The sequence below is a fragment of the Chelonus insularis genome, unplaced genomic scaffold (assembly GCF_013357705.1).
Source record: "Chelonus insularis isolate UGA/USDA-ARS -01 unplaced genomic scaffold, ASM1335770v1 contig_135_pilon, whole genome shotgun sequence".
NCBI classification, from domain to species: domain Eukaryota; kingdom Metazoa; phylum Arthropoda; class Insecta; order Hymenoptera; family Braconidae; genus Chelonus; species Chelonus insularis.
The window spans coordinates 1,669,456-1,696,278 of NW_023276376.1; the positions used below are offsets into that span (position 1 = coordinate 1,669,456).

Sequence of the window (26,823 nt, forward strand, 5' to 3'; positions counted from 1 at the left end):
TTAATCAGTGTTTTTCTCTTTTGAACGCGACGGAGCGACTGGACTAGCCTTACAGACTAGTTTGCGGTAGGCGCAAGCGCGCTGGGCCCAATGACCCTGTAAGCTCTCGGGTCCTGGTTCAATTTATTCAATCATCGTTATCAGAAATCTTAACTCAAATCAACACAATAGACAATAATATTATTAAAGTACAAAAAAAATAATAATTTAGACTAGAAATATACATACTTTTATTAGTAATTTCTTACAAAATATTTTCTGTTATTTTTATAATACTTTCTACAAAATAATTGTTTCAATGCAAAATTTTATTTTAATTGTTAATAATATTTATAAATATATTTTTTGTTTTATCATGATAAATAATTTAACCTTAATTATAAGTAAATAGCTGTTTGATAACCCATTCCAGAAAATATTTTATCAACTGAAATTATCAATAAAGATATCATTGGTTTTAGGGAAAAATGAGTACTTTTGCAGAATACAATTTTTTTTTTCTAAACAAATAAACCACAGAAAATCTTTACAATTAAATTTCATTATTTTTCGCATGATACACAATCAATGATATATACTCTTACACTCAATCTAAAAATTTATTTTCATCGTTATTAATTTGCGTTTGAATGGGTACATGGAAGTAAGTATCGTAGCACGAGAGCAGAGGAAAATTAAGTCTTTTTTTTTGTTAGCCTCATGCTTACGATACGATTGAGGGGGAAAATGGATAGGGATAATAATGAAAATTGACTTTCCCATGGTACTATTGAGTATTTGAGTAAGATGTCTGATATTATTATTGGGCCGGGTCCCGAGCCGGGGTCATAAACGGCATAACTAAACGATTTCCGGTTTAGCCAAGGGCTCACTGAGCCTGTGCGCTTGGATCGCACTGCAACAGTCGCACGATAGACGGATCGCTCTTAGCACCTTCAATAAATTCCTCTAATGATAATTTTCCGTCTTTGTTCTTGTCCATTTGCCGGAATATTTTGTCAGTTCTTTTTTCAGGTGTTGATTCATCTTCAGGCATTTTCATAACAGTACCTACCATTTTGTAAATTGCCTAGCAAAGCAAAAAAAATAATAATAAACAAAATATTGATTTTTTTCCATTTAAAAACTTATGCTAAATTTATATTTTATTTTGAAAAAAGGGGATCAAGCTTTACAAATTTTTTCAAAAAAAAATTTATTTAATTTTAATTTATAGTTTAAATACTTTTATCTAATATTGAATTTTTGTTGAATAGTATATAAAAAAATTTATTAGATCTATTATTTAAAATAATAGTCAGCTTTAATTATCAGGCCTTTTTCGTTACAGTAACAGTAGATCTATCTACCATTCAAACGTTCTCAGCTTTCAAGCAAATAATAATACATTTTATCCAAGACCATTTACACTAAAAGTGTGATCTCCAAAATGCATTCATTGTTTTTTAGTTAAAGAGGCCATTTAGATAATTGTTCTACCATTACATTAATTTAAATGAAAGATATAAATAACTCTATTTCTAAGTTCACTTTAAATTGATAAATGTCCTATTTAAACAAATTTATGATCATTCGAAATAAATAGTTTCGAGACAATAACTTTTACAATAAATATCAAATAACAGATTTTCATCCAAAGATTTAGAATAAAATTCGTCACTGAAGCTAATCCCCTGTTTCCTTTTCAAATAAAGTGAGTTTGAAATAGATTGAATTTATGTATACATACTGTGACAATCTCGAGCATTTCTTGACGTGAAATGTAACCATTTCCATCGAGATCGTACATACTGAAGGCCCACTTTAATTTCTGCTCCAATTTCCCACGAGAAGTCACACTTAAAGCACAAAGAAACTCTCGGAAGTCAATCGTGCCATCGCCATTTGCATCGAATGTTCTGAAGACGTGTTCTGCAAACTGATAAGAAAACGGAATGATTAATTATTAGTATGATCACCAGACACCAGGAAGTAAAAACCTTGCATACTATTAACCTTAATTTGTAGCAGACTTTAACTGTATATTAATTCAATGAAAAAAGAAATTTGGCAACCTTTTTATATATCAATTAAGTAATTGATAATAAATCCATTAAAATTTTAAAAGTAAAAAAAGAGAAAAAATTCATGTAGATTATTCATCCAGAAAATGAAAAGGATTGTTAGTTGTCTGGTACATTTAAATAGAATTTAAAGCATAAAAGAGTAGCTTTGAATATTTAATTTTTGTTCTTTTTATTCTATGTTTTATAATCCTTCTATATATATATGAAAAGTAAATGAGCTTTTAAGCTTTTTACACTTAATCCAAAATTTTTTTTTTATTATCTAGGTACTATTTTAATAAAGTATTCAAAGTTTACCTTAGAAGCATCACCATAGGGGAAAAAATTTCCATATATTTTCTTAAATTCTTCAACACTCAAATGTCCACTTGGACAATCTTTCAGGAATCCCTTGTACCATTCTTGAATTTCAGCATCTCCATTGAAGATGAAAATGAAGGTTGAGATTTAAAAAGTATTAAAAGAGACTTGCTTATTAAATAGTTTAAGTTGATCTTTTAAAAATAAATACCTGTAAACTCAGTATTCTGTTTTAAATCTTCAAGCACCTCTGGTTTGAGTTTACTGTTCTGTTTACCCATTTTGTGTTGATTTTATTTCCGTCTATTTGATGACAGAAATCTTTAAATAATTATTTTTTTATTGATATCAAATGTTCTTGTTTTTTTTTCTATTTAATTATATAGCTCAGGTAAATTGTAAAATCTAACTAAATTTATTCAAAGATCTCGTACACTAAGATATTATTCTTAAGCTTATTGAGACCGGTCACTATGCACCAGGCACTTTCCCTGTAATTAAAAAAAGAATAAAATTAATTAAAAAATATACTTAATCATCCTTTGGAGTAAAAATAAAATAGAAGGTGAGGTTTACTAATTAAAGAAAGGAATTAAAAATTTATGAGCCACTGGCCCCGTCTCAGGGAATCTGCCCTTGTGAAGGAAAAAACTTGACGGCTTGATTTATAATGGAGGGAGAAATGTGTAAGGGGAACTTTGATACAAAACATTTTGTATTATCTTGACTACAAAACATTTGATATCAAACTTTTGATTCTATACATGTGATATAATAACCTATCTAATTTTTTATACCTTTAGTGTAGGACATTGTTACATGTCATAGCAATAAGCTTTATTCTTTCTTTTGTATAATAATTTTAATACTAATAATAGTAATAATAATGATAATAATAATATCTTTAAACATTTTATATAACATTTACGATTCGCAATATATTTATATAAATACACTTTAATATTATTTGTTATTCTTAATTTTCTTAATTAAATTTAAATTTTAAACAATTCAATTCTTAATCTAAAACTAAATATTAAATAAAATAACTTAAATAATCATAAATATATTATTATTTTTAAATTTGTCATATTTTATATTTAAACATAACTCTTCTTTCTCTTTTATCAATAATTAAATGCATACTTAAAAAAAAGTACGTACTGAAACAGAAAGAATAATTATTGTTTTTATTGTTTCTTCTTTTCATTTTTTTATGTTTCACAAATGACACTTTTGAGAGAGAATACTATATGCATTGATAACTATATCTGTATATATGGTGATAAGTCTTTGAATTTTCATTGTATTTTACTCTTGTCCCTCATTATTATCATTCCATTAAGTATTCGTGTTATTCAACTTTTATTTTATTTAATATTATGTCTGCATATATTATTCTATCATTTCATTACTAAGTCATTGAATTTATGAACGAAAGAACATCATTATTATTTAAAACAAATAAGTATTAATGTAATAATAATACATACTAATAGTTATCGTTATTATAAAAGAGAATGGATTTTTTTAAAAAATATTCAGAATTTTTGTTGAATTATTGATGAGGATTAAAAGCTATGTTTTATCGTTTATCTGAACACAATTTATTTTTTTATTACTTCATCTTCTTTTGGCTTCATACATAATATGCTTAACGGGAGATCAAAAGTGAAATATATACAGAAAGAACTAGGAAAAATTCTAATACTTCGATCGTGCTATTTTTTTTTTGTTGGGTTAATAATAATTAATCATAAGGACAATGATGATAACAATGACAATAGGAAAGATAAATTGTACTTCAAACACTAGAAAAAATTTTTTATCTACACTTGAAAGTACAGTCTAATGTATTGTTTAGCATATCTTTCACGATTTTATAACTTGATAAATGGTACTTTTTTAATAGCTCGGAAACCTACATGAATCCGAGTGTTTTACCTTTTTCCATAGCATTACGTTTTTTTTTCTTTTTTTCCAAGATAAATATCCTAAAGTACTAAAATTATGCTCATATTTTTGATTTTGTGAAATTTATTCAAGTGTTGCATAAAATTTTTTTATTGTGTATATATATTATTGTTAACATTTTACTTAAATTATTTAGAAAATAACAATATAAATATTTGTCTTTTAGATCTTCAAATGAAGTTGTTTGAATGAAAAATGTATTATACGATAACAAATGTTATTTTCTTGATAAATTTCATCTTAGATCTCCCTTTGAACAACAGAGCAAATTAAACAACTTGGATGATTCCTTGTTAGTTATTGATATTAAAATTTCACAATTTATTACAATTATTAATGAATTGTTATTAAATATTTAATAATTATTATAATTTATAATAAATGACAATATTTATACATTAAATATATTAACGAGAACAAATTTAATGGCGTGCTGGTTTGCATTTTTTTTTTATTCTTGTTTTGAAAGGTTTTTTTTTGTCTTAAATCTGAAATTCGAAAAAAAATTAGTCATATATCATAGTTATTAATTACATAGTACTGCATTATTATACGACAGTGTAGTCATAGTTGGACAAGAGAGCAAGATTTTATCCATTATGTGCCGAGACTATAATAATTTCTACTTACATAGCTAAATAGTTTTATAACTAGATAGGGAACTTGAACTTTATATTCAGTTGTATGCAAAAGTGCGTTGAGCGCCACTATGATATATTACATTTATTCTGCTCTAAAGTGGAGAAAGGAGATAAGCAGGTATCACTCAAAAAACTTCTTCTGAAATATTAACTCAACTAAAGGAGTTACATCATTACTGAAAAGAGTATTTAAAGAAGAAATGACTTGTAATGACTTTGTAAAACTTTTTTGAAAAAAAAAAGTTGACTTTCAATCGTAAACTTTAAAGCTTGCTCTAAATACGTTTTTCCTACATTCATTTTCATTTTAAAGTAGTTGTATCGCTATATAGTTGAAATATTTTTCGAAAACTTGATAAATTATGCCAAAAATTTTAGCCAAAAACAACAATATAAATAAGAAAATTATTGACTGTATAAAATAGAAGATTATAAATTTGAAACTTTTCACCCTCTACTACTTAATGTAATGCAGAACTTCTTTTCAAGTTAATATTCACAATTTATCGCTTTATTTTAGACAATAATCACTTCTCTTCTTTTTATAGCTGCTTTTAGATTATTTGGAAAAACAGTTTAATACTTTTTAAATTATTCAGAAATCAATCAATTATTTATAATTAATATATCAAGTCAATTATATAACTATTTGAATTAATTTTAAAAAGTTTTGAATAAACATCACATAACTTAAGCAAGAACAATTATTTAAAAAGAAAGACTGCTATCTAATAATTCAGGTAATTCAAATTAACCAACTGATTACATCAAGTAATTTAAAAAAAAGATAATACTATATTCATGATAAAAGCTTTATAATAAAACTTATCTCCCTTATTCTCTTTAGAACAGAAATATATTTAATCTAGTTATTAAAGGCGTGATATATAGTATATAGATGAGATCAGAAAATACAGATTAGATTTTATCAAGGATGAAGAAAAATAAACGTATGGAAATTAAGAATAATGGCATATCGAAGAGAGGACGGAAGGGAAAGTAGAAAAATACAAAATTAGTAAGCTAAAATAAAAATGTCCTTATTTTCATTTTAGTATATTTTTTTTTTCTTTTTACTACATATTTATTTCTTTCTTTTATTTATTTTGTTGAATATATTCTGGTGAGTTTTATATCTTCGTTTATCCAGTCATTTTTATTTTTCTCTATAGGTTTTTATAATGAATTTAACATTATTTTTTTATATCGTTCATTGTAAATTGTAAATGGTATTTGTAAATAAAATTTTACTATCAATATTGTTATTTGGTATTTTTGTTCTTTTTTTACAGCTGTTTTGAATCGAAGATATAAACAACTTTGTCTGATACGAAGATACTTGGTGAATTTTTTTTATTTATCACTGTTTTTTTTAATAGTTTGGTCAAATTTAGGAGTGTTAAAAATCGATACAATTACATTTTTCTCCCCTTTTCGTTTTTTTTTATTATTTTCTTTTTTTTAAATACTTTTTCACTCTTCTGCTTCTTTTCTTAACCCACTATAAACTCTTTTATCGTTTCAACTTTTTACTTTTCTTACTTGCCCATAATTCCTTCAATTTCGATTTTCAAATTGGTTACTTTTGTTAACTCAACGACTCTTTAGTATAGAAAATCTCTTGTCCTTTCTTTTTTAAAACAGTTATTCACGAAAAAATATACTATTTCGATTGTCGATGCTGTCGAAAATGATCGAATTTCTATAAAGTGAAATTTGACTTGTTTATAATTGCCATTTATTTAAAATGTTTACTTTTAGTTTCCAATTTATTTCGTGTAAGTACACATGGTAAATGTAAGAATTATCTATTATAGTAGATTTTCAATTAAAAGTTAAAATTGACTTTACTGGATATTTAGTACGATTAAAGCGTTTTTTTATGTTAAGAGATTTTTTTTAATAGTTGTAAAAGTGAAAATTGTCTCAAATTATTCTCTCACATATTAATCTAATTAATAATAATAATTAATCCATTTATTCATTAATTAGACAAATATTTCATGAAGATGATGATATGTTTCTACTCTACTTTTTCTACTTTAAAAAGTTTCTCAGAGCGCGAATTTTAATTTCGTTTTTTTTTATACTAAACAATCTAACAAAATCAATTCATTAAATAAATTCGAAATAGTTTAATTGAGTTTTATTAATTAAGATAATGATTAAAAAATGGAAGTAAATTATTTAGAGATGTTAAATGAATTTCGCGACCTGAGTAATTGTAAAATTTAAGTTTAGATCATACTATTGGTCAAAGACTATATTCTAAAAAGGCGCTAAGGCAAATGGTTCAGATTGAGAATAATAAAAATTTTTATTTGGTTACACTTAATAGTTAAGTACTTTAACGATTTATTGCATCGAGTTTTTATTTTTGAATTTTTTCCATTTTTTCTTTTTTAAATATTTATTTACTTTACTAGACACGAAGTGACGATTGAACGTGCTTGTACAATGGCAACGCAATTACTAGAAAATGCGAAGTATGTAGTTTAATTGAAGAAGCTTATGACGTGAGCTCCATGTGTTATTTTATTTATTCACAAATAATTATCAGTGTGCAGAGAAAGATTTACGATTATTTTGAACGGTTTTTCATATATTTGTTTTTTTATTATTTTTATTTTCAAGATTTTTGGGATATTTTTTGAATTCCCAAATAGATTAAAAACATATTTGTCAATTATTTTTTATTTTTATTTATTCATGTAGTTTTCGTGATTAAGTCGTTATGTTTATTTTTAAAATTTATTTATTTTTAATATTCTCTATCCAACAACACTACACAATAACGTTTCATTATTTTTAAATATTAACTTGCAATAATTATCAAATCAAACCCTTTTCAACTGTTACATAATTCCGTTATTTCATTATTATTATTATTATAATATATAATACGAAAAAAGTGCAAAATATTTCAAATTTATTCTGCTGATTCGAAAACTTTGGCTTTAATTCGACTTTAGTTCCGGTGATTTTTCAGGAGCTTTTTTTGCTCATGAATGTCTTTATAGTAGTTTACTTTTCTCGAAATAAACAAAAACGTGATAAGACCAAAAGCTCAACTAAAAAACAAAAAATGTCAAGACAGAAGTAAGAAACAGTAGAAGAAGAAAAAAATCAATACCAAATATTTGGCAGTAGTTTTAAAAAAGAAATACTGTCTGAAGGATGTAAAGTTGATGAATTTAAAAATACTTTTAGATAAAAAGCAAATCTTTTGATTGTTAAAATTCAAGAAAGAAAAAAAACGAAAGCATATAAAAGTATATATAAAATTGGAATGTAAGTGTTAACATATATATATTTATTTTGAGTTTGATGACTTATATTTGCTGTTGACACACGATTTATACAAAGCTATTGACGATTATAGCGGCCTCGATTGAGGTCTTCGAGATGGTTGTGTTCAATTGCATAGTCAATTAATCCGAATTGATCGACTACACAAGAATCATTAAGTGCTAAGGGAACGTGCGTGCAACAGCAGTAATTATTCTTTGCCATTTCGAACGTTTATCACTATCATTAGATAATGATGATAGTAGCTTGTATGATGCATGTCTATTATTAGATTTAAACCAAATGCATGGCAATTAAGGTGCAAGCATTTTAGATAGTTCTTCATCTTGCAGACACCCTTTAAGGAATTCATCTTGCGTCAGCTGTCCGTCGTTGTTTTCATCCATCTTTGCGAATATGTTCTTTGCTCTCTCTTCCGCACTATCTGCCGGTCGATTGCTCGAACATGCACCCAACATGTCATATATCGCCTAAGAACAGTACATATTATCTGATATTGCCGTATTTAGAGAAATATGGGATAGATAATTAACGAGGTAAGATGTTTAATTACTATTGATTGCTTCGATATTGATTTATTTCATGATATATATATAAATGTATATATTTTCATTATCAAATCATTTCGTTCGTTTTACGTTTAAAAATTCTCACGAGGCTTTTGAATATTGAAGGTGAGAAGAAAATTTGTTTATTGTTTATTATATTTACTTGTTTATCACTATTTTTTTAATTGCATAAAAATTAATCTGTGATTTAGTTAAAAAATAACGAATTACTATCGATTGTTAATTTACAATATTTTTATTATTAAACTTTCTAGCACCGTCGAGATTTCCAGTGCAGTTTATTGACCACGTTAACGTTTAATGTAACATACACTTCAATCAGTGACGTAAAAACGAAATAGTAATGTTTAAATTATTGAATTAAAATAAACTGTAGTAAAATATTTATTTAAAAGAATTCATTGATTTTGACGTGAATAAAGTGCTAGATTTTATTCTGCTGAAGAGACAAAGTTTTTTTTTACTGATAATCTTTTACAATTTTAGAGTGAATTAATTCAAACTACTAAAACAGGACGAAAAGTACAGTTGAAAAAAAAAATTTTAATCAATATTTTTATGTTTTCAATAAACAAAAATGGTTGAGAATATTTGGAAACGGTAATCAAAGTAAATAATTTTATGGTGGAATAAACAGTTTGATTGAAAATAGTGTTTATGAATATTAATGTTTCAACTGATTTTTTAAAATGTTATTGCCATTTTTGTATTTGCTCATAAATTTGGTTACAAATTTTGAAACCGTTATTGTAAAAATGATAATAATAATAATGTTATTATTATGAAGGAACATAAAGATACTTTATTTAATTAAACTCAACTCGTTATCAAGCAGTTTTATTTCAACTCATCAAAAAGTATTGGAAGTAGAATAACCCAGTTTTGCTCAGACGTTTCATGTAGCATTTAAAGTTGATGTTTTGGACAGTCGACTTTTCTTTAGTTTTAATGAGCTACTTTTTTTTTAAGACGTTGCATTGGTCAACACTTTTTTGATTTACGTCATTGTTAAAATCTTAATATTATTATTCAAATATTTTATTACAATTTTTTTTATTCAGTAAAAAAACCCTTTTATATTTGAAAAAATAGATGTGAAAGTTTATGTTAGACAGCAATTCACCATCAGACAGACTAAGTTATTTCAAAGTTAAATTAATTCCTGTCCAAATATCTATAGAAATATCGTCATGTTATGATACCAAGTTTAACATATCAAATGTCTTTAATTTAAAAATAATAATGGTTACATTATTTTAATGAATAATATCGCATTTAATTCAATAATTTTCATTTTACTGTCAAGTTTAATAGTGTATTAAAATAACTTAATATCTTTCTCGAATATAATCAAGTAGTTTTATGATTTTTTGATAAACTAATCAAATAAATGGCGTCTTAAAATTTTATTAATTTTGATATTATTATATAAATGATATTATTACGTATTAACCATTAAATTATCTCGTTAATTTCATTTTATTCTAATAATATCCTTTTAGATTAATTTGAATATATTGAAATTCTTGATGAAACATTATCCTGTTATTTTATGGTCGAAATCATAAAATGAAATAATGATAAGTCGTTTCAAAGACTAGTATTACAAGATAAACTGTTTCATTAACAAAATACATTCACAGAAATCTTCTTATTAAACTTTAATCATGGTATTTTATGGTTTCACTGGTAATCTTATAGGATAATTTTTTATCACAGGATTAGAATTGTTCTTTATAAAATAACTTAGAAAAGATTTTAAAAATGAAAATTGATTGTACATTCTTGATAAATTTCAATTTTAAATCAATCAATGTTTGAATTAAAACACAATTTTCATGAAATAAAAAAATGTCATCTTGTATATCGATGGTATAATTAATATTATTTTCAAAAATCAAAAATTGTATAGAATAATGCAATTTTTTACATAAAATAGTACAAAACTCATCAATCACTTTTTATAATTAAATCAGTGAAGCAACTCGAATTCGGAACATAAATAAAGAAGTTACAAAAATGTATTTATCATGAAAATTTATTCTTTTATGTACTGTCAATATTTTTCTATGCTATCAAACATGTATTTATGAGGAAGAGCTTCGAATAAACAAGTTTATTTTTTAGTAAACAAATTTCCTTCTCGGTATTTAAAGCAAAAAAATAATGTTCGTGATAAAAATTAATCACTTTATAGCTCATCAATTAATTTTTTCTTAGTCGTAATAAAAAGATTAAAGATAGGAATAATAATAAATTCAATAATTGCTAAATATTTATTGAAACCACAAAATATATATATGAATTACTCTCTATGGACGTTGGAAATAAAATTTTTCATACTTAATACCTGCAGTCAGCCTCATTTTTTCTAATTAATTACTTTCTGGGTGATTGAAATAAATGGTTTGCGAAGAGAAAATATATCTCATGAAAAATTTCCACATATATTTTATCAGCAACATTTCACCAAACTAGTGGTGTAGATATCGATATTGATTCTTAGAAATATCTAATATTAAAAAAATATTGAGTCGATTAAATTGATATCATACACTACAAACAAAAATTATTTCAATGTTATGTAAATAAGAATATATGTATTGTGTCATTTGAATCTGAAATAGATGTTCTGACTTTATTCTATTTCTCAAACTTCCTTTAAAGACAACTTTTTCATTACAAAATGATATGAATAAAAGAAAATCTTTCAGGAAAAGTTTCAAGTCAAATAACTGGATTTGTAGATTGAGACTGCCTATGTGAAGGCATATTCATAAAAACAAATTTACATCGCCTACGTGACTTTATGTGTAGTTAAACATCATGTTTGAAATGTCATACCTATCATATTAAATATTAGTATAAGTCATATAACAACACTTTTAGTACATTGAAATAAAACATTATGATTTACAATCTATAAATAATAATCTATGTTGTAGCTTTGAAAAAAAAAGACCTTTCACTAGTATGAATTAATTTTTAACATTAAAAGTATATTTTTTTCATTTTAAAACGGAATAAAATATTTATTAATCCATTAATCCATGAAAAAAAATGAAGAATAGTTTTTGTGAAGGGTTGAATCTCAATAACAAATAAAATCTTAACAAACTTTAGAATTACTCGAAATGAATACGTTATAGTTGAAATAATTTTCTATTGCAGTGTATTCTATTCAGCAAAATAATCTATTAACTCAAGCGATTACTTGAAATTTAGATGAAACTAAGTCAAGCGTAATTTATTCTTCCCAGATATATGCATAGTACAATCTATCCCATATTTACTTTGGACTCGAATCAATAATAAATGAGATACAAAAAGCTCGAAAATTTAATTCAAATGTAGATAGAGAGAGAATTAATTGACTGGCGGTAGCAAGAGTAATGAGACACTATACCGATTTAAATGCGGTTAAGTGACCGCGCTTCACCATGTAACCGCAAAATTTCGATGTCTGTAGTGTAAAATGTACCATCACAACAATTAATATTTCTATGTATCTGTATATGTGTATCGGCGTCAAGTACTTTATAACATGTAAGATATTTATCAAATTTATTTTCCTCTCTCTATTTTTCGTCTATTTATGAATATCAATGTAGTCAATTTATCATCGTACAATGTATAATATTACCTGCACGATTTTCGTCATTTCTTGAATATCGATTACTCCGTTGCCATCTACGTCATACATGCGAAATGCCCATTTAAGTTTTTCTTCGGGTGTGCCGCTAGAGGTTACATCGATTGCAAGTAGAAATTCCTGAAATGATAGAAAGATAAAAAAAATTGAATACCTGTGAATATGAATACTAGTGAATAAATGTTCAGTTAGTTTTCCTTGAATACAAGACATGGTATAGTTGATTTTACAATGCATGTGTCCACACCTACTACATATAATACGAAAGGAGACTGCAGCCTCCATATTAGTAGTGACGGAACTCCATTGTCAGACATTTATAATGCGGTACAATCACGTCTAAAGAAAGTTTCAAATTATTATCATTTTTTTCTTTTTTTTTTTTGTTAATAAAAAAAGAATGGATTTATTTATCATCATATAGGGAGTGTTAGTGGAATATTTATAATTATTTAATGAAATATTTTTTTTCCATTAAGATAAAATAATATTGATTTTTCACTCGAATAAATCATTTTTCAATTTATTTTTCAACGTTAATAATTAAGCGATCGTAGGATGAATAAATGTCTTGTTTGTACTGAAAATGGAATTGAATTTTGATTCAGTTATTTCCAGTAAACGTGTGGGTGAATCAGGTTAAATTGGAAGATATTTTTGTCTATTGCGAGGAATATTGTAGATAACATTATGCATCGTAATTATTTAGCATGATATGAAAGTTACGAAATTTCCATCTCGTGTAAAATCAAAATACAAATAAGCTCATACCGTTATGTGCTTTGAATTAAATTATTATATTTAATTGAATGTTTGCATACACTAATTAGTGACATTAAATTCATCAGTACTTTCTATTTTAAATATATTTATGTCTCATTATATAAAATAATAATAACGACCAACTATTCAAGCTTTTTTATGCTTACATTTATTCAATTTTACCTTCAGTTTATTAAAAATCAGAAGAATATTGCGTAGAGAAACTTCTAAAAAAATCGATAATAAAATATCTAATCAGTGAATAATATTTATAGGGGTCAATTTAAAAATAGATGGATAATATCAACGTTGAAAAAATAATTTTATTATTATTAATAAATATTTCAATTGTTACTCGTAAAATCAAACTTTATTGTTTGCCTATCAAGTAAAAATCTATTTCAAATAAATCAATGCTAAAAACTTTTTCTTGTCATAATAATACAATAGATCCAATTGTTAAATACAGGGGAAAAAAATGAATATTCAATTGGTGAGCATGACTTTTAAAAGTTAAAATTCATGTTGAAATAATATATTTACTAGCCATTCGCTAACCTTAACTGTCTGTTCAATTTTCTACTCTATTTATCATCAGAAAACGCAAAATCAATTTATTCAATACATGTTAAATATTTATAACAATTAAACAAAGCTATTTTTAATCAACTACCAAACATATTCATTTCTCTATTCAACACTCGATTACTGGAATACTTTTTCATGCAAAAGGGATCCAATAATTGAAAAATGTCACACGATAAATCAGAAAACAATGAATTCTGATGAATTCAAAAATTGACATCATTTTCGCCTCAATTTTTCAACTGTAAACAAATTACCTCAGCCGCATTTAATGACGTATATTATTAGTTAACGTTGGTTTATTGCCACGCCCAATATGTGGAATTTACCAAGGCATCCATCAATAACTGTTGGCGATAAAACATTAAATACAAAATGTTTTTACAATGTCACTCTGGGACATGTTGTGAAAAATGGTAAAATATTGCAAAAGAGATGGCATGAAGCAGTATTTTCTTCTGTTGTATTAGTCTTTTTTTTCAGTGCCCTTTTCATTGCTCTATATGTATACGCTCGACTCTATTCTTTCATGGAGAAAAAATGTATACTAGGATTATATCAACCGCAAGACAGTCTTTATATAACCACAAGTCTTTGTAGAAGATTGACGAAGGGGAGGAGAAGAAGAGTGTGGTTAGAAAAAATATAAGACGAAAGAGGGACAAAAAAAAAAAAGGGGCGTTTGCGTCTAAATACGAGTTAAGGATGGTATCTATACCTGGGGCAGTAAAAAAAGCAAAGACTCGTGAAATAAATATCTGAAAAGCTCTAGAAAAAAAGGAAAATTTGGGATGAAGAAAACAGGTAAAACAAAGCAAGTGAATTCAAACAAAAAAACTAATAGCTCGGTCGAATCTGAGAAAACAACTACACGTAGTTGTAGAGAGACGTAAAACCTGAAGAAAAAAAGAGGTAGAGGGTAGAGAAAAGAAGCAGATGATTCTGTTTATTTAGTACACTTCGCACAAGTCTGCGATCTCAACAAGAGCTTTACCAGCATGACTTTGCTTCCTCTCCTCAAGGCATCGAGTGACCTAGTTCATTCAGGTACACTTTTAACGATGCTCTAAACTCCCTTCGTATCAACGAGGTGATCCGAGAAGAAATTGAAATCCTCACCCAATGTCCGGTAGTGTTCTCTTGCGACGCACGTCAGATACGCTCTGTGAAGCAACAAGGTCAGCTCTCTAAATCACCCTCATGCTACTAGACTGATATTGAACTATCAGTTTAACTTGCAATTGGGGTCGATTTCAATTTAGCTTTAGAACAAGCTTTCCTCAGGGTCGTACTGATAGTTTATACTTGCCAAAATATACTTTATTCCTATATATATATATATATATATATATATATATATCTAATGACAATATATTTTATAACTAACACATTTCAAGTTCAATAATACTGATGCCAACACATACTGCTGCTGCACTCTAGATATTTATTATCTCTTGTTGAGAACTTTAATAAATCACTTGATTACTCAGCTCGAGAAATATTGAGTTGAATTTCAACGAATTTTCTTTGTACCATTTCTAGATGAAAATGAAGTATTTAACATTTGTATGAAGGTGGATTTTCATTTTACAGATACTGGAGCTTTTGTCCAAGTAGTTCAATCAATTCTCCTATTTTGAATATCATCAGGATTTATTTGATAGTAATCAATTCGTTTGTTTGAAATTTTTATTGGGCTTCATTTGAAAGCGATAAATAGCTGGTGATAGTTCATAAATCTAAAATCAATCTTTTGTTATCAACCCATATTTATAACTTGTGCCATATTTTACAGACACATGCTGAGATTCAAACTTTATTAAATTAAATAGATACTAGGTTTTAGTTGATAAACTCATTAATTTTTTATAGATAATTCAATTACATCTCCACTACAGGTCGACATAATTTATCCATTTAATTAACTATTTATGAAAAATTTGAAAACAGATTAATTATTAATAGTATTAAAAAATTTTCAAAATCTATTCAAATTATTTATCAACTTTCTTTTTAAGATATAATGGTCTCAAACAAAATCTTACTTCTTTCAGACAATTATTTTAAAAGCATTTTGTAATTCCCTGTTAAACCTTGAAATATACAGATTTCATGTAGAATAGATATATCGTATTTAAGATATTTTTTCAAAAAAAAACAATGTAATTATAGAAATTTTTCATTTATTTGATGATGGTTAGATTTAATCAGTGCTCTAAGTAAAAACATTTATACAAATATTCTCACAAAATACGATGAAATGAGAACAAACACAAAGGAGATTCAAGTGTATATAAAAATAAATGGCAAAAAGAAATAATAAAAAAATTACACAGTTATACTTTCAAATGTTAAAAAAGATTCAGATGATTTCAAAATATTCAAAATTCTTATCAGTTGAAACTGAGGAAATGAAGTGAATTGAATATATTGAATTAACTTTGTGCCTTTTAATCAGAAAAATCGGGTACATTTGATCTAAAAACTTGGAAGTTTGCTGTGTAATGAACTGTTGAAGAAAATTAGTAACTGAACTGATACTTGGTTTAACGCGACCCGAGTTGACCGTAAGCTAGATAAACCATTCATGGTTACTCCAAAAGTTTAGCTATATTCATTAATGTCCAGAACATTAGAGCTCAGAGATACCCAAGAACATAATCGTATCTAACGATTTTAACGATATTGTTTATTATTAGTGGTGCATGAGGAGTATTTCTCCACATCTAGAAAAGCCCAATTATGGTAGGATGATGTTTCATACCTACTTTTTTTTAAAGACAACTATTTCACCAATGTGGATTAGTGATTTTGTAAAAATATTTTCTCTGTGATAGATTTTATATTTATTATAAAAAAAAAAAAACGTGCTCTATATGTGGTAAATACAATATTCTATAAAAATAGTAACTAATAATAATGAAAATTAAACGATCTACCTTTGTAGCATTAAATTTTATCTTCTTATTAATCAACATCGTTCAATTTTGTAAATATAGCTCATTATATAAATTAAAAATAATAAAAAGAATAATCTACAAAAAATTGTAGGGCATGGGAGGAGTAAACTGCCCTTATTTTCCCCTATTTTTTTTTTTTTAATTATAAAAATTTTTACGATTTAATTTTAGGTTATTAAATTTTACTTCGTTATTACTTTATTCTTTTGATTTAGAAATAAACTGTTCCTTGAGTTCAATTTCTATAATCGTTTAAATAATTAGACTTCAATTAATCATTCTTTTAGGTGTACTACTTGAACAAATCGTATATGAAAATTTAAAAATAAATTTGGTATTTATTTATTATTCATGTCTCTACATTATAACAATATACAGTAAGAATTTGATGGTTTTCAATTTGAACTATTGAAAAATTATGAATAAAATAAGTTCACTGTTCAATATAAATATTATTCTTGCATACTTTTTTAATTTCGTTAGAAAGAAAATAAGTTATAAGTTTGGCCAAAGAAAATCAAACAAAAACTGCTTGTGGGGAGTTCGAAATAATCCATTATTTATTTTACAGTAAAAAATTTAATATTAAACTCCAAAAGAATTTTTTTTTCATTCTACATATATTAAAGATAAAAGATAATATAATGGTTGTGCGAAGTTTTTCTGCTGCTTCTAATGTTACTATTTAATTCAATATTAACTATAATATTTACCATAAAGAATAATAATAATAATTATATTATAGGTTTGTATAGAGTACATAATACACGAATTTTTGTTTCTATCTAAATAAACTTATTTATCCTGTGACATAAGTTTTTGTGTACAAAAATTATCCTTATATAAAAAATATAATACAGAAATTCTGACATATTTATTTTTCCAATTCACTAGTTCAAGAATGAACTAAATCACGGATAATTCCAAATGTGAAAAGAGAAAAATTTATGAACTGATTCTTCTATTTTTTCTTTTATTCCATTCTCTTATAATCTTCTTTTGGATAGACTGTCAGTAGAAGTTGGTGGAAAGTAAAAGCCTATGGCTACATTTACCTCATTCAAAAACTTTTCTTCCACATTTCAAGTGGCATTTTATTACATATATACAATCTATAGTATATTGTATATATTTTTCAGATAAAAAAGAATTGTAATTTATCTTCACTCAATGTATTCCTAATAAGAAAAGTTCAAATGTGAGAAGTTTCATTAACCTTAGACGTGTTGATCAAGTTGAAAAGTTTTAAATAGTAATAAATTTATAGATCGAACGTTAACTACTAGAAGAAAAAAATCTCCAAATGTATTATAAAAAAGTTTACAAGATTTTGATGGTGATAAAAGTTGGTATAAATTCAGTAGCGTGGTGTAAAAAAATAGTTATTGTTTTGGTTAAAGCGTTTTGTTATAATTTTCGTATTAAAGATTGGGAATGGTGATAAATTTCAATTTATTTTTATAACCGCAAAACTATTATGTTAGTGAGAAACTTTAAATAAGTGTTAAAAAAGTATCTTGGATACTAAGCTATTTATTAAGCTTTGACACAGTCATTTATATAACTTTTCGATCGGATTGAAGAATTCTTTTTTTTTATTTCAGTAAAAAGTTCAACAAAGCATCACAGATATCATTACAGGAAAATTAGTTAATCAATAAAGTTACTTTTTCTCTGAAGAAATTTCACAGAAGGATATTTTGTTTTCATTCTCCTTTCAATGGATGTAACTACGTAAAATTGAGTTGAAAATTTTTTTAATGGAAAGAGAAGAAAAAAATGGAAATCAAATATTCGATGAATATAGTGAAGTATCCCCTAGAGGCATAACATTGTTATGTATAACAAAAAACGTTTATTATTTTTAAAATGGAACTTTTGAACATTTTTGAACATGGCGAGTAATCGCTATTGAAAAATTTTTCAGACTCTTTCATATATTAATTGAATTTTTTTTTTATCAGTTATTTTATTATGTGGATTAAAGCTGTGCTCTTAAAGCCAAAGTAATTTGCGTTCAGTATACTTAAAACATTTTATTGATTGCAAGAGAAATTATATTAATTATGCAAATGCCGTTGATTACTTTGTGAATGTTACAAAGAATTTTTGCTCTTTGATTTGTGAACTTTATGAAAATGTAATTACATTTCGGTTGCGAATAATTTTTCAATCAAATATTTTATAAAAAAAAAACATTTCTATATAGGTAAAAAATTTAGTTTTGTGAATAAAATATAAAATTTATTTGTTGTAAATTTGTTTTTATAAATATCTCTACAGGAAAATATAAAAATGAAATATTTTTATGAAACATAAAAATGTGAATTCATTCAACGAAAGCTCACATACTTTTTTAATTGCACTTATTACTTTTTTTTCAACAAAAAAATGGAAAATTAATACCGAAATTATCTGAGGAAAAAAGATGCTTAATAAATAAAATTACTGACAAATTCCTGCTTTTTTCACAAAATTCAACTCTTAAAATTTTAAAAAAAGCAAGCAATAAAATACTGTTTGTGATTTACGGACGTCGATAATAATTTTCAATACTAAAATGAACTGTTGGTCAAAATTTATATCTATCAAAGCCCTACATACTTTTGCGATAAATAAAAATAGTTCGATACCATTTTTTGCTATTCAGTTATATTTGAGTAAAAATAAAAAAAGATTTTTAAAATCTTTTAAAAAATGAAAAATTCCGTATAGGAGTACAAAATAGGTCCATCGTTAAACCATAAATGTACATGAAATAACGTTCTGATCCAGTCATAACCCAGTTTATAGCCTCGTTTGAACTTGTTGTCAAAGCTAGGAACTCCTGTATTGTACACATGTATAATTTAAATAATTTATTGATCAAAGTAAAATAGTTCCTTGAATTTAAAAATGACTTGGTAAGTGTTTAGAAATAGAGTTCCAAATCGAGCTAAAAGTGAAGACCAAATTAAACCAAAAAAAATCGTTCTATCATTTAGACTTCTTAAAATCTGTAAAGCTTATCTACAAACAACTACCATTGTTCTGAGTATGTATCTACTTATAATAATGTGAAGAAGTAGAGACGTTGAATATCAAGAAGATGCCATTCAACTGAAATCGCTTTGAAAGGAATAATTTATCCAATTATAATAAATAAATTCTGAATAAAAATACTAGGAAAAGATCAATTCGATAGAATCTCTAAGATTCGAACAAAAAATCTATTTATTGATCATTAAAAAATTCTGATTCAATATAAAAAAAACGAGTATCGAATCTACTTTTCATGATTAATAAAAAAAGAGATTGCAATTTATAAATTGCACTAAACTTGAAATTTACCTTCAAGCAAAATTCAATACGTGATTATAAAGGGATAGGCTGGATTATTATTATTATTATTATTATTTATAAGATGTTTCAGATATCTTAGAAGATTTAATTCCAAGAACAAAACAGTCCATTAAATTCAAGGTAATACTTTGCTCCATCACAAAGAAGGATATAAAAAGTAGTAAATAATTTAATTATTTAATCGAAGTAAATAGAGTAACCAGAAAAGGTAAAAATCGATCGCAAAATGGTTTTAATGACTAAGAAAGTTCTCAAAAGCTTTAGGATAAAATGAGGAGAATTTTCTGCTATATTAACCCATTTTCTACAATTTCGCCAATTATCCCAGCAGGACAATAATTTGGACAATTTTACGGTACAAAAGGGGATATTATTCTCGATCTTGAGTTCGGAAAATGCACTACTGATTGTAAGTAATGCAGGTATAAATGCGGGCGTGGCAACAATATTGTGGGGTGTAGACTCTCGTAGAGTATAGGCAATATATTCTCATTTATTGAGCGGATATTTCCACAAGTCTGTTCTTTACCTCCTATTTTGATTTCTAACTGGCGTCTTCAGGCTATATTTTGTATTATTACTTACAATTGTACATACAATATTGAGTATTTGATTGTATGTTGGTATTAAATGGCTGTTATTTTCAACATGGATGATGTTAAACAATGAAACTACTGCTCTCATGTCATATACATTCTTTGGACATATACGATCTAGTGGTGTCTTTTATGCTCATTGACGTCTAGTCTAGTCTAACGAAAGAACAAAGCTAGCATTGTTCAGATGTTCTTCGGCATCAGATGTGTAGAAATGCACTGACGTTTATGACAAAGATGAAACCAGTATTGCTGCTGTTGATGAATAATATTGTGAAAAACATTTGTGCATCACTAAATTATATGCATATAAGTCAATTAGTTTGTATTATCAATCTCATCCTTTATGCTCTCTGAATTCAGAATAATGGAAATCCAACATTTCAAGCTGAATTTTCAGTATTTCCCTCGTAAATTCATGGGTTTGGAATACAGATAACTGTATCGCTGAAATAACAAGTTGACTCCTTTCAAAAATTTGTCGCTTTTTGGAGTATTACTAAGCAGTTTTCCAATTCCGATTGTTTTGGTAATAAACTCAAATGGTAATTTTCCAAGTTTTTGATGAGTTTTTTCGTTCATTAGTTCTCCATTTTGATACCTCAATAGGTTTGTTAGTGGAATAGTTTTATTTCAGATTTATGAGATTTATTTTTATTACTTTTGAAGCAATTAATCGATAAAACTTTATTGATTCTTGGAATTATTGAGTGAATAATGTTTAATGTCTAATCAATAATTAAGTACTACCTTAACAGGATTTCCTTTGTACCCGGCTTTTCTACTTTCCGAATAAATGTACTTCAATCAAATGAGGATTTATTTCAACTTAGTTAAAGCTTTCAAATAAGTAGATGTTTACCACTTTTAAATTATGTTTGCTTGTGACGAATTAATGCATTGATTAAAAGTGGATTAAAGTAGTGTAACTTGAATATAAAACAGTCACTGTTTATATTTATAATGGTATTTTATTCATTTACTCATTTAAGTTGCAAATGAAGTAACTGATTTTATTGATTTAATAACTTAATTTATCAATTACTTATTTTAAAAAGTTAATTAATAAAAATAATTCATTATAAATGATTATAAGCAATAATTTCCGTGTGTGCAATAAAAAAATAAATATTCGCTAACGTTGAATATTTAAGCGTGCTGTGATTTTAACTCATTGGATATCGAACGACGAAAGTCATAATATATTGTTCAATTTATTATTAGACTTTTTTCAAGTACATACAGAGAAATGTATAGTAAAAGTTACTGTCCACATTGTAACTACAAAGTAATTTTTACTCTAATTTTACCCTAAAAATTACTATACAGTTTAGTAATTTTTACAATGTGTATAGTCATTTTTACCCCCACACTGCAGTACCACCAAATTACCATAAATTCAGGGTAATTTTTTCTATAAATTTCTCTGCGTGTACAATTTGTTAATTTTTATATTATGTTTTTTATTTTCTTAATAATTGATAACAAAAATCTCACTATAAAATAATAAATGTTTGCTAAATGTATTTAAGATTATTCGTGGTTTAAAAAAATAGTAACGAATTTATCTTGAAGCAAAGCTTAATCTTGTGAAATTTAAGTCTTCAAATAATACAAGTTGCAATGTTATGCATTTAATAATATTTTCGTACTTTTTAAAAATATAAAATAGATTTTTAATTGAATATTTTTGTTTGTTGATATTGATAAATCATTATTCAATACTCAAGAATTCAAAAAAATTAATTTATTTTAATTTTTTCAACATTATTCTAACGACAGAATTCCCTAACATTTTATAACTTTTATTTACGTTATAAAATTAGATTGATTGTATTTGAAAGTTCTGATAGCCCTTACTAATGATTCTTCAATTACGACATTTACATCAAATATTTTTATTTAATAGTCTTTGAAATGTAAATTGAATTAACATTAATTTATTCCCAACACTTTATTTTTCCCCAAGTATTTGACAATTAAATTTTCTTCCTTAATCCATTTTTCATTTAGTCATAATTTAATAACATTTACAATTCCATCATTTCTTTTCTCCAGGAAAAATGAGAAGAAAAAAAAAGTTTAGTGTCTATTTTTACATGCAAATTCGCATAAGCATACGCCTGTAAATTTGAAATTAATTAAATCTATTTACCTATTGCAAAATTAAATAGTGAAGTAATAAAAATAAGATTGCACAGTACTCATTTAAATATAATTTGCATAAAATTTGTTTTTTTCTTATATATCAAATTAACATATATACGTTTCTTTACTCTTATTATTATTGTCTTGAAAAAAACAAAAAAAATTGTTTTTAAATTTTGTCAACTTAATCCACGATGAAAGCTTAGAAATACACACCGGTTGAGTGGAACTACTTTTTTAAGCAAGATAAACTCAGAAAAAATTTCAAGGATTAAAGTGGAAGAAAAGAAGAAAAATATATTGAGAAGGAAGGAACGAAAGTGACGAAAAAAAATATTCTTTAGTATTGATCGTCTCGTAGCAAGGTGCGTATAAAGTGTATATAGTTAGATATCACTTAAGTTATAATAACAGGTGCTTTTGTGTAACACTCCACGTTAAACTCACCTTAAAGTCGATGTAACCATTCTTGTCCATATCGAATGTTCGGAAGACATGATCGCAAAACTCCTCAGCATTCCCAGATGGGAAAAACATTTTATACATATCGACAAACTTAGCAGGCGTTAGCCTACCATTGGGACAGTCTTGCTGTAAAAATAAAACAGACAAAACTTATGTATTATACGGATTATATGAAAATATAGATATATTATTCTTTTAAAATTTTTTAGGAATGTTTTTTCGATACTATTGAAACAAACTTTTTTCATCTTTAATACCAACAGAATGTTCGATATAAAATATAGGTGATGTTGAGAGAAAAATAATATTTATACTGTAAAAAAAAATTGAATAAATGAACTATAAAAATAATAAGTTAAATATTATTTTGCATTTAGAAACTAACAACAAAAAAGATAATAAAAATTAGAGTGAAGAATATTTTATAGATAATAAAAATAAATTCAAAAAATTGATCAATAAAATTGACAACTCCAAAAGAGGAAACATTACATAAACTAGAAATAATTTTGATTCTTTTTGAAATAACATTCACTTAAAGCTTATTTTCATCACACTCTTGACCTATTAGTTTATTTACTAACGGTGGTTATATGACGGTTATGTTACCCTCGACTTCACCATTACATTAAAACTTGAAAAATATTCGTTATGGTGAATGAAAAATATTTAACAAATAGAAATTAATGATTGCATTGTTTTTTTATTTTGACAGTGAATATGGCATGGACATGAAAAAAAAAATTGTGCTCCAGGATAATAGTTTGTTTGTAGTAGCCAAATAGTGACTCTGTTGAAGACATCTTGTGGCAAAGACAAGACTATACTGGAGCAGTAATAGAAATTGTCTTGTTAAGAGAACAAAAGATTATCTTTTTGCAACAATAGAATATTGGTTTCAATAACAGCTTTGAGCTGTTGCAGCAATATAATATTTTTTTAAATAATTCTTAAACGTTAATTCAGTGTATTTCAATTATGCTTTGATAATTATTCCTCTATTACATCGGGTTTTATCATATTGCCGGCTATTAGAAAAGGATATTTCTAGTAACTAGATTCTAGACATATTACTATCACCGACATTCAGTATAAAGTGAACATTAGTGGAGTAACATGTATGATCTCGGAGAGAATTTTTCCACTAAATGTAAGTGCAAAAAATGACAAGTTCACATTTCGAATTTTAGGAGTAAAAATATTTCTATTCGATAGTAAATTTCGAGTTCTTGTAAGTTAATTGAAACTTAAAAAGTGTCTTAGTAAAGTAATTACTTAGGATAACTAAACAATTACTTACCACAACCCAAAATTCAGTTGTACAGAGCACTTGCCATTTCTGACTTACAGTTAGTGCAAAAATTCTCTCTGTGTAGATTAAATCAATAAAGATAATAAGAATAGTACTAAAATGATAAAAATAAGAGTTAAGCTCAATAATATTTATAAATGATCAACATCAAAAATACTTTAATTATAATTTTAATAAATTATTTCTAATCTTTATTATTTAAAAATAAATCAAAAATTGATACATTTTAAACTTTTATTTATCTTGATAAGAACAATGTATACCTTTAATTAAAAACTTTCAATTCATTAAAACTAATGATAATTGAACTTCTAGGTCAAGAAATTAATTATGAAGTTTATAAATAAAGTTATTCCATCTATAAAAATTACTCAGTCTTTTTTGTTTTAATATTAACATATATCTTTTATAAAAATAGTTATCTATAAAAGATTGTATGATAAATCTTTCACCGTTGTTAGTTTTACCCTATATTTCTACACAGAGAGAATTTTTGTACTAACCTTAAGTAAAAAATGATAAGTGTACTGTGCAACAGTGAATTTTGAATTGTCGTAAGTAATTGTTTAGTTATCCTAAGTAATTATTTTACTAAGACACTCGAAATTTACTATCGAATAGAAATTTTTTATTTCTAAATTACGGAACGTGGACTTGTCACTTTTTGCACTTACATTTAGTGAAAAAATTCTCTCTGTGTAGGATAGTTGAATTTTTTAAGCATTGTTGGAATGGAACAATGTAGTAATTTATATTATAATAATGTTAAATAAATTATCTGTTAATCGCATAAATAAGTTATGCGATAAAGCACAGTAATTTAGGTACTTTATTGTGTAAAGTGAATTAAATTATAAGGATCAAGTTATTGTATTAACAGGATTATACTCGAAATTAACACTCAGAACATCCCGAATTCGTACCACTTAAAATTTAGATTATTACATTTTACACTTGCGAAAACCGATACGAATAATTTATATTACCATTAGACTTGTCAAATGATAAAACTTTTAGGAAATTACATAGTAAAAACATACATTATTTAAAATAGACAAAATATATAATAAATGTCTCATTTTGGTGTTCGAACAAACTAAAAACAATTTCATGGTTCGAAAATTTCTATCTTAGAGAGAATTGTCGTAGAGAAAATGAGATTTACTCAACTTTGTTTACGTAAAAAAAACCTCAGTATTTTCTTATGCACTTTAGTACCATTTCTAAAAAAATCTCACATGAGGTGTTAATAGATTAATCCGTCAAATATACACACACACAAATCTTCTAACTTTTGGACTTGAAAAAACAAAAAAACATCCTCTTAATGCCAAATTTTTTTCATTCTCAATTCAAAGTGTTTTTGATTAAAAGTGTTTCTGTTTGAAATTCTATCAGATTTTTCAAATTAGTGCTAGCTTTTGTTTCAGGATCCCTCAAGTTTTGCTTGCGCTTAGTAATGGATGAAGGCGTGGTGCACTTTAGCTTGACCTACATTCGTTTAAACATTTAAAATAGCTCGCGTTGCCTCGGGACGAGTCGTTATTTACTAGTGGTCCTCGAATCCTATTTGACTTATAGCAAATCTATATTGTTATGATTTTATTATAATGTTAAAAAAAGCATAAATTGATACAAGTAATGATGATGAATAAATAAATGAAAATCTTTTGAAGTATTATTAAATCTACATTAACAAGATGAATCAAGAAAAAAATACATCGTTTTCTTTTCTCGCGTGCAAATAGGCTTGACCTCGCAACTTTAACATCCTGATGCAAGTTATAAATGTATTGGCTAACATGCAAAGCATACAGTCTCACATGAAGAGCCATGTTCTCTGGCAACCCTCAACAACAATTTGCCTCAACTTTCTGGTGTTTAGTTGACTTGATCTGAATTTCTGAAGATTTTCAAGATATCATGAAGAGTTTATCCACATTTGAATACACACCTACACGTCACAATTGGCCTTCAGACTAAATAGAAGAGCTCTTGTTAACATTTCTTCATAAATTGTTGAATAGAAAATAACAGTAACAATTGAACTCAATGATAAATGAATGACTGTGAAATAACTATATCATCAGACGCATTTATAATAGGTATTAAAAGAAGCATCATACACGTATATATGTGGAT

General features: G+C 26.1%; 2 protein-coding genes across 7 annotated transcripts in view; both read right to left on the reverse strand.

Annotated features, from left to right (window-relative positions):
* Window positions 1-348: 348 nt before the first annotated feature.
* Window positions 349-26,823, reverse strand: part of Nca (neurocalcin homolog) — a 54,808-nt gene continuing 28,333 nt past the window's right edge. Inside the window, exons 2-5 of one of the 2 annotated variants that reach the window (XM_035095465.1) lie at window positions 2,578-2,857; window positions 2,364-2,467; window positions 1,730-1,918; window positions 349-1,069 (exon numbers count right to left, since the gene is read on the reverse strand). In XM_035095465.1, the coding sequence (XP_034951356.1) occupies window positions 869-1,069; window positions 1,730-1,918; window positions 2,364-2,467; window positions 2,578-2,647 (564 nt within the window). In that variant the 5' untranslated portion in view covers window positions 2,648-2,857 and the 3' untranslated portion in view covers window positions 349-868. Of the gene's footprint in view, window positions 1,070-1,729; window positions 1,919-2,363; window positions 2,483-2,577; window positions 2,858-26,823 lie in introns of both variants that reach the window. The other variant, XM_035095464.1, reaches the window with a different exon arrangement.
* LOC118074331 (neuronal calcium sensor 2) overlaps window positions 8,274-26,823 on the reverse strand; it is a 46,768-nt gene continuing 28,218 nt past the window's right edge. For all 5 annotated transcript variants that reach the window (XM_035095458.1, XM_035095460.1, XM_035095461.1 and 2 more), the window contains 3 exons: window positions 23,352-23,495; window positions 12,503-12,631; window positions 8,274-8,760 (listed from right to left, as the gene is read on the reverse strand). In XM_035095458.1, the coding sequence (XP_034951349.1) occupies window positions 8,584-8,760; window positions 12,503-12,631; window positions 23,352-23,495 (450 nt within the window). In that variant the 3' untranslated portion in view covers window positions 8,274-8,583. The remainder of the gene's footprint in view (window positions 8,761-12,502; window positions 12,632-23,351; window positions 23,496-26,823) is intronic.